The sequence below is a fragment of the Rhipicephalus microplus genome, chromosome 5 (genome assembly GCF_043290135.1).
Source record: "Rhipicephalus microplus isolate Deutch F79 chromosome 5, USDA_Rmic, whole genome shotgun sequence".
Classification (NCBI taxonomy): Eukaryota; Metazoa; Arthropoda; class Arachnida; order Ixodida; family Ixodidae; genus Rhipicephalus; species Rhipicephalus microplus.
Genome location: NC_134704.1, coordinates 98,490,381 through 98,499,614, shown reverse-complemented (window position 1 = coordinate 98,499,614; position 9,234 = coordinate 98,490,381). Strand labels below are relative to the sequence as shown.

Sequence of the window (9,234 nt, the reverse complement as noted above, 5' to 3'; positions counted from 1 at the left end):
CGTAGCTTTCGCGCTCGCTACTACGAAACGAGTGAAAGAGAGCGATTGAAGCGTGCGACAAATCTTTGCAACTCCACTCATGTTTGATGGATTTTAAAAATGTAAGTGGCATGTGATTCACGAAGCGTTATGCAATATTAATTGGCCTCCATCATTACGGAGAAAAGGATTGTCCATAATTGGCGCTCGCATGCTCTAAGTTTGAAAGTCGTATTGAGGAAATTTCGTACAATGCAGCTCCTGGAAAAGTGAGGTTCGCCTAATCGATGTGTACACATGCGGGTCTCACAATACCAAATGGGTGTTAGTACTGTTTTCCAGAGTTCACCCCTTGTGCTCCATCCAAGAGCAATGACGCAACATCGAATTTCCACTTAATTTCAACATCGAAGCGAACGCCGTCGTTTTGACAGACCGTGTTTGTCGATTTACATCAATATTACCAGCATTTTCGAAAGTAAATAAATCTACATGACCATTTCACCAAAGTAAGTGATCTTGTTTATTGAATCAAGTTGTCATGCATTCTGCAATCATGATATATTTGTTTAGAAGCGCTTCAATGAATACTCTTTTCGCGAACCACCCTCGTCCCCTTGAAAACACAAAAGGTGACGCAGAAACGCGCTGTATACCATGTTTAACGGTTTTAGTGCGTCCACTTCATGACGTCACATTTATAATGGAAGAATTAACCGAAGTGTCATGTAATGGGGCTCGATATGTGACAGCACCATGAGTTGTTAATCTGTAATTAAGACGATCTGACCAGTTCGCGTCTCTCACAAGTGGCATACTGAAATGTCGTAGGGTGACACTGCCTCGGTACGGTTCTGTCATTTTTGCGGCATCACTGTGAGGACTTGCGAATACAGGCCAGCCGTAGCCTTCATCGTCTAATTCAATGGCCACTGGCGTACCAGCCGCTTTCGCTTTTTTAAGATACCACTGTGTTGTAGCCTTTGCTTTCATTGCGTGAGTGTGGTAAGTTGCCAAGCAGAATCGAATCAGCAACTGAAGGATTCCCGAGGATGACGTCGGGTGACGTCACTCAAAGCGACAGTCGTGGAATTCGCTGTAGCGCGCCACACGTTTCTCCGGGTCGACACTGGAATTTTCAACGCTGACGGCTTAAACGCGGGTCTCCCAAAAGCTGCAACGTCGATGAAGCTGTCAAAGTCTATTTTGCTGTCGGGGTCATTCACTCCGGACATGCCCTCAATGCCTTCAACATTGTTCAACATCCCGGTAACGAGAAAAAAGGGTGTTCGCACGTAATTCGAAGAGATAAGAGCCGGTGACGTCGATCGGGGTGTCACCGTCGTGTTGGAAGCCCGCATGACAACTACCGATGAGGTGGAGTTCGTTTCATTGTCAGACAGCTCATCGACATCGTAGTCCTGGAGAGAATCAGAAGACGGCGGGTCTTCGGCGTCTTGTCGCACGTCGAAGATGCTGTGGCCCCATTCTTCTTCATCGGCTTCGTCGAGCACTTTCGAAGCCTTCAATTCGTTCGACTCGCCAGCTGGTCCCTGGCCCGCCAGCTTGTTCAGTCCCAGTTGGCCTGCAAAATTCGTCGTCGTGTGAGCCATGGTGCAGTGACGGCAACTTACTTGTCCTTGTCCGTAGCATTATATATATATATATATATATATATATATATATATATATATATATATATATATATATATATATATATATATATATATATATATATATATATATATATATATATATATATATATATATATATCGTAGTTGTCTACGAATAGCAAAAGGGGAAATGTTTTGGTTGCGAAGAGCGTAGAAAGCATGATCACGCATTCGAGCAGGGGATGGGTGATAGTCCAGGCATTTACTCACTAATGAAGCATTTACTCACTAAAATGCTTCATTAGTGTTCCCAATTATCGCAGTACTCCTTTTGCGTAACGTGTCCACCCGTGTGTGTGTGTGTGTGTGTGTGTGTGTGTGTGTTTTGTTTAGGATAATTTAGACATTTTGACATTTTTGGGCATGTTTTGCAGGTTGTATCTTATCATTCTGTACAGGGGCTTTAGGTACGGTCCCTGATTTTGAGACCTTCTGTATATCCTTCACGCTGTAACAACGCTATGCGAAAATAAACTTTGATTTGATTTGATTTGAACATAGAGGTATGCGCGATTCCTTGTTTATTTTTTATTCCAATCAGCGATGGCGACGTACGGAGAGAAATTTAAAGAAGCGGGCCGCTGACCTCATTGCATGCTTGTAAAATATTTACAGAATTGCGATTGTCGAAATACATGAAGGAAACAAGAAGGACTTTTAATTTTTTTTAAAGTTAGAACGCTTGCTATTCGCATAACATTTAGGTGTTTTAGCTTTGGTTAATAAATGAAATATATACCGAACCTTCACCATTCCTTCTTATTCTTACTTGCAAGAACCAATGTGGAAATGCAAAAAATGATTTCACTCTCCAAGCAGGCGCAAACAATCTGTTTACCGTCACTACTTCATTTTGTTTATTGTTGGCACAGAAACTTTAAAAGGAGAGCACTTTGTTTCATGTTTGCCTAGCATTCGAATCATAAAATCGCAGACATAAATAATTTATTATTAGGAAGCTTGAACGTGAATTCACAGAATATGCTGTAGTAGACAATTTTTATGGCTTGTTAGCCCATTGAAACCCAGCGGTATAGAGTTTGGGTAAATCGAATTATATCGCACTGTTTTCGAACAATACGATGCTTTACGTCAGCGCAAAACAATTCCTGAAACAGATTTTCATTAGTAGCAAGAACGCTTCACAAATTCAACGTCGGCCAGTGGGAGACTCTTCATGCAGTTGTCTTTTTCCCTAATGAAGGAGGCTTTATCACGTGCATTTTTGTAAACGAGAAGTTTGATTAGAAGGGTGCCGTGGTAATGTGGAAACTACCACTTGCTGTCACATGCTATATATCTCCCAAGCTTCTACGTGCCTTTCAGCGATCGGACGCAGTCGCCGTTCACATCTCCGCGATTGTCTGTTTCTTTGCCCGGTGGCGACCATGAAAAAAAAGTGATATTCCTGGCTATCATCAACGCAATCAAACTTTGAGAAAAGTACCCTGACGTCGCCGCTGTGATAGTGCCCCAATAAACGTGTGGAACACGATACTGAAAATATAGCCAGTAGGCTTCCGGTGCTCGATGTTAGTATCCAAAAATTATTCAATTATCATAAGAACTGACTCAGATAGTCACATGAAACTTTTTTGCATAATTGATTTGATCGTCTTGAATACCTGCGCACATATTAGATGCCTTGTCAAGTACATTTTTTTTCATGTGAGGTTTGCGGCAACTTCGATAATCAACCCCAAGTGCCATAGATCGTTTATTGGAAGGGTGACAACTCGTGGCAAACCCACTATGAAATAAAAGCTGTCTGTTTGGGTGAAAGCCCGTCATTTGACTCGGTTGTGAGGTGAAAGAGGCACTTTCCCTTTTTGTCCATGTATTAAAAGCCCATAATCAGACAACGTTGTGATAGAAAGAGGAACTTTTGGTTCATGGAGAAAGTTCATTATATGACACGTTTGTTGGGTGAAAGAAATTTTTACTGTCGATCAATGGATTAGAAGCCTATGCTATGACGAGGTTGAGAGGCCGTTCTGTTTATCGTGTGAAAGCCTACCATATGGCACAGTTTTCAAGTTAAACAGGAACTTTCACTTTCAGTCGATGAGGTAGTAGCCTACCATATGAAAAGGTTATGAGGTGAAAGAGGAACTTCGGTCTATGGTGGGAGGAAGGGGAGGGGTCGTAGCACATTGTATGTCACAGTTGTGGGGAGAAAAAGAAACTTTCACTTTCGGTCATCGGGGTGGAAGGCCATCATATGACATGTATATGAGATGAAAACGGAACTTTCGATATGGGATGAAAGCCCATCATATGACAAGGTTATGCGGTGAAAGAAAAGGAAGGAAGGAAGGAAAATAGGAGAAAAAGAACGGCAGGGAAGTTAACCAGCCTATAGGCAGCCGGTTTGCCACCCTTTGCAGAGAAGGGGGACGGGGGAGATGAAAGATAGAAAGAGAAACTTTCAATTTAGGTCCGTGGGGTGAAAGGCCGTCACATTACATGGTTGTGAGGTTGAAAGTCGACTTGCACTTTCGGTCAATGGGTGGAAACATATAGTTTCCTAAAATAACTAGAAGGGACTGTGGTGCTGCAATCGTTCATCCTACATGAGAATGCTGGGTAGCACACAAATTTACATAGTTTTTGTGCTTGCGGGCTTCAAACGCACTCCTGGCTTTGTTTATTTCTGTGTTTTGGTTTTGTCTTGAATAAAAAAATGAGCTGCTGTGAACATCGTGAGCCAATTTGAAATGGTGAGCCTAAGTAGGTCAAGGTGGTGAAGCGTAGCTGCTTATTCTTTGCTGAGCTTTGTATTGTGGCAAAACGAATTCAGGCCACAGGGAGCCAAAGTAATAAAGACTAGGCAAGAATAGGCGAATTTGTGTACAACCCATCATTCGCATGCTTGCTAAAGAGCTTTGGCTTGCAGTTCCTATAGACACAAGTGCCAGCGTTACCTCCAATGTATCTGCAGTAAAACCTATGTGGCCCAATCCGATCACATGACGTGGTTGTGAGGTGGAAGAGTAGCTTTCAAAGCAATCACGTGACCCTGAAATATGAGCCAAAAGAAGGTAGACCCTCAATCAAGGATTATCTTGTCACGCTAAAGAAAATGGAAGCCGTTATCATTGACGCCAGACAATTGAGCATGGAAAGTGTGATGGCGGAATCTGTAGTCAACAAACTGCGAGGATAAATACTGATGAAGAACACCACTTGTATGCTTGGTACCTTGCTTGGTGACGCCTCCTTGCGACTTCCCTCAGAATAAATTGATACTGTTGGCGCAGAATCGTTGATTATCGTCCTCCACGAGCCATTCTATGAATGTTTGCAACAGCTGCCTTTTTTTGCCTGATCTTGTGCCAAGTGACTTCCTTCTCGAGACGAAGGAACCACTTTACCGTCGGCAATTTGACGATGAAGGATTTGTTATTTTCGAAGTTGAACAGTGGTTTTTATGTAAATCACAGCGCCTTCACAAAGACGGCTAGAAACGGGTGAAAAAACGCTGGAAGAAATGCATTACTTTGCATAGAGATTACGTGCAGAAGTATCTTTGACTACAGTAAATGAACAATTTGTGGGCTTTATTTCATGAAGGTGATTGAAACTTTTTTGTATGCCCTTGTATACAAATCTGAGTATGGTGTGCTTATTATTTCAATACCAGGTCCTCTCACGTATAAGCGTCACCTGCATATAACCTCGTAACCCTCACACCCAACTATAAACCGCGGAAAATGAATGAAAACTAAAGAAAACAAGAGAACAATAAAACAGGACAGCGTATCACCGCGAAACCGTCTTCTTTGTGATATTGCGAAGCGGTTCCGCGAAGCCCACCAAAACTCGGGCCCGAGATGTAAATCATTTAAAAGAGATATAGAGAATTACAGCAGACATCCAACTATTTTCTTTTTTTTTTCTTGAGTTCTATGTATGGTGGTTTGACTGTACTATCTGTGTAATGAAAACATTAACTATAACAAAATTGCAACCTATGCTAATATAGCTGCATTGAGCCCACCCTATGTTCTCTACCGCTAAAAAGCCTCACTGTACAGAAAAAATACAGTAGCATGACAACACTTGCTGTCCCATTTGCGTTTCATCCCCGGATTTGCGCGTTGTTTTGAGCGTGTAACCTATTTATAAAGCTTAATACAGATTTCAAATCAATATTATCATACGTGCCACGTCACTGCCCGCGATACACGCCTTTAATTTTCGTGTGAAAAATCAACCGCCGCCATCGTCACGAGTTTGTGATGGCTGCCAGGATCACTGCTATTGCTTTCCTTTAACATGGCTTTGGAAACTGAAGAGAGGGTAGTAGACTTGCGCAGCAGAACAATGGCTGATGCAATTATCCCGGCAGTGCGATTCTGGATGGTCACGCAAAATTTAAAACAATCCAGAGGAGATCGCAGCAGCACCCCTTCGCTGAAAAGAGTTGTCCGCGTGGCGGTCACGAGATTGCGATATCGCGTATGTTCCTGAGGTACTCTTCTGAGTGTATAGCCTCAAGTATAACGGCTTATTGAGCAATGCACTTACATAAGACATCGCTGACCTCGTCGGGAAAGAGGAGGTAGGCGATGGCGATGCCGAACGCTGCAAGCAGTAGTACGAACCACAAGAAGAGACAGCCGCACCGCATCCGCGGACAGCACTCTCCTTTTGTGCGAGACGCCTCAGCACTGCCCTCCTCGTCTTCTCCGGGGCTAGGGGAACTGCTGCGCAGATAAGGTGACCAACCAACCATTCGACAATTCACTTTCTATAGAGCATTTTATTACGAAACTGAGCCTAGCCACTTATTCCCAGTCATAGGCCTGCCGAGTACACTCGGCAAGTCAATTAGCTAGGCTTGTTAGTGTTTCCCCAAATAGATAATTTAATCGCAAATGCAAACGCACAAAACAGCAAGAAACACAATGCGTCTCGTCCAATCTTCGCATTCATCTCTTTTGTGCGTGCGTGAATTCACGACAAATTTTCTCTTTAAAATTATTATCACCAATTGTATATTATTTGGCTAGCAGACCTAGCTTTTGAGTCAAGTTTTCTTGAGGTTCTTATTTAGCCTGACAGACTTTGAATTATTTCGGCATTTCACAGTGCTCCCGAAGGGAACAGAAGGTGAGGTTATGGCTCCTTATTTGGCCCACACTTCATAGAACACTTCAAGCAGCTACCACAAGACATTGCAAAACGTTTATAGAGCACTTCAGGCAGCTACAACAATGCCTAAGCAAAAGACATACAATACGAACATACAGCAAAAAATTCAGAAACATTAGATCAGCAGCGTACAAACTTACGTATGAGAAGAGCTATATTCAATACATGCAAGTTTTTTTTTCGAAAATAGTTGCTATGGCAACCATAACATTATCCCCAAAAACAGTTATAGTTTTTTTTTTTGCAACCGAATCGCACTTACATTCATCATCATCCCGACTGCGTACCCTGCAGGGCAAAGGCCCATGTTCCACCAAACAATCTGTTTCTGTGTTTGCTGCGGCCGCGTTTTACCGCAAACTTCTTAATCTCTTCTACCCAATCCAATTTTGTCTTTCGCTTGCGAATTTGTCTTTTCGTGGAATCCAGTCTGTTAATATTAATGACTGACAGTAATCTTGCTTACGCACTACATTCCCTGCTCATGCTCATTTCTTGTTAGTTTCATCTATATGACCTTAACAGCCATTTGTTCACTGACCCATTCTGCTCTCTTTTCGCTTTTTAAGAGGTTATCCCAGGTAAACCAATCCTACGGATAAAGGCAGAGCCTAGTGCGTCCACTCGCGAGAGATTTCCTCACAAATGTTCATCGCTCACACGAACGAAGTGAACGTAGGGGGAGAGCAGCGTTACGAGACAACTTTGGTGGCCTGTAAAGCCCATTTCATCCCCCGTGCACCACAAAACTACCAATGCGCTGTCACTCTCTTCCGGAGATAATGCAATAATTTCACCAACCACTTGCCTGAAATTCCCCGAATTCCCCATCGTGGAGGGACGGTTTCTCTTTGCAGTCAAAAGGTCATCTACTCTCCCGAGGAGGTAAGAGGACGTCGTGCCCTCTCCCTAATCTGTGACATCTTGGTCACGTGATCCGAAATCTTCCCTTCTCTCCCGAGAATTTCTCCTCGTGTGAATAACCCTTTCAAGTTACACCAATTACGTTCATCAACGCTAGTGTGCGGGCTAATTGGAAGTTATCGCGTCTGTAATTCATGAAACAGGTAATATATGAAGAGTTCTTAAAAGAACTCTTGGTATATTACCACTCAATACACGGAAAAAGTATTCTAGGTTATCCTTTCTTCATAGCATCTACAATTTATTCATCCAGCCGAAAGCATTTCAGCCGAACGTGATCACGATCACAAGGTGCGTCCACAATTTGCTCACACAGTGAAATATTTACACTCTTTGGTTATATCAATAAACGAGCGGAATGCCCTTGTGAATTGTCACTCCTGGTCAAAGAACAAAACAGATGCCAGTGGAGACAGCGCTTCTAAGTTGAGGAAAGGAAAAACTGGACTACACAGACGTAGCGCTTGTAACAACTGAATTTATTGAAATGGAAAACAAGAAAAAAAGGGGGGGGAGGCTGAAATACAAAGGAGAGAACACTAAAAGCAAACTGCACATGATCCTACAGGGTGGCTTTATCTGTATTGTCCAGTTCTTCCCTTCCTCAACTTTCATGCGCTTTCTTTACCTACAGAAATTATTTTTTTTTTGCATGACTCGGTTTGTTGACCTGACCTAAATCCAAGTTGAATCACATTTATATCCATTACATTGATATAAGTCTCTTACTCGGACTTGTCCTCGGGTGAAATCGAGCTCTGTAGCTTCTCTACAATGTCGGCACCCTGTTTGCTGATGGCATGCATGGCCGATGCCAGCTGCTGCTTCGCTTGCCGGCTGTTTTTGCCCAAGGCTGCTTCCTCGCTGCTGCTCTCGTCACCGAGACCCTTGTGCGTTTTCTTCTTGTGCTTCTTGCCTGGAAGATGTGGCAGGCCCTGTCCAGCGGTAGACGCAGGCGAATCCGCCGACGGCATTGGGGCCAAAGGCGTCAAGGGCAGAGACGAGCCCAGCTCCGACATCGGTTGCGATGTAATCGGCGGCAGCTGTGCGAGAGATTAAATTTGTTTTAAGCGTGAAATGCTCGCTGCAGTATACTTCTTTGTCCACTAAATATAATAAAGTATGGGTTTATCACCCACATGTTACGTCCAAAAATCACGATCTGATTGGAGGGACGCCGTAGTGGAGGGCTCGGGAAATTTCGGCCCTGTGGTGTTCTTCGACGTGCGCGGAAGGCCCACAATACATGGGCCTCGGTCATTTTGCTTCCATTGAAGTGCTGCTTCCGCAGCTCGGGCTGAACACGCGACCTTGGGTACAGCTAGCAGCCGAGCCACTGTTCTACCAAGGTGCTCTTTTTTGTCGATTTATTGGTTTGTACAAGAAAAATCAACATTTTGCGCACGCAGGAAAAAAAAAAAAACAAGGAAGACAAGAAAGAGCGCAGACTGCTAACTGCTGCATTGTCAGTTCACGAAGGTACGCCTTTCTCTGCGGTAC

At 43.4% G+C, this 9,234-nt stretch overlaps 1 protein-coding gene across 1 annotated transcript; it reads right to left on the bottom strand.

Moving 5' to 3' along the window:
• Positions 1 to 484: 484 nt before the first annotated feature.
• On the bottom strand, positions 485 to 8,771 carry LOC142817324 (uncharacterized). Its single transcript, XM_075894362.1, has 3 exons — positions 8,464 to 8,771; positions 6,184 to 6,362; positions 485 to 1,564 (listed from the first exon to the last, which is right to left on the bottom strand). Exons 1-3 carry the CDS (start codon positions 8,751 to 8,753, stop codon positions 1,008 to 1,010), a joined length of 1,026 nt encoding a protein of 341 aa, XP_075750477.1. The 5' UTR covers positions 8,754 to 8,771; the 3' UTR covers positions 485 to 1,007.
• Positions 8,772 to 9,234: the final 463 nt, after the last annotated feature.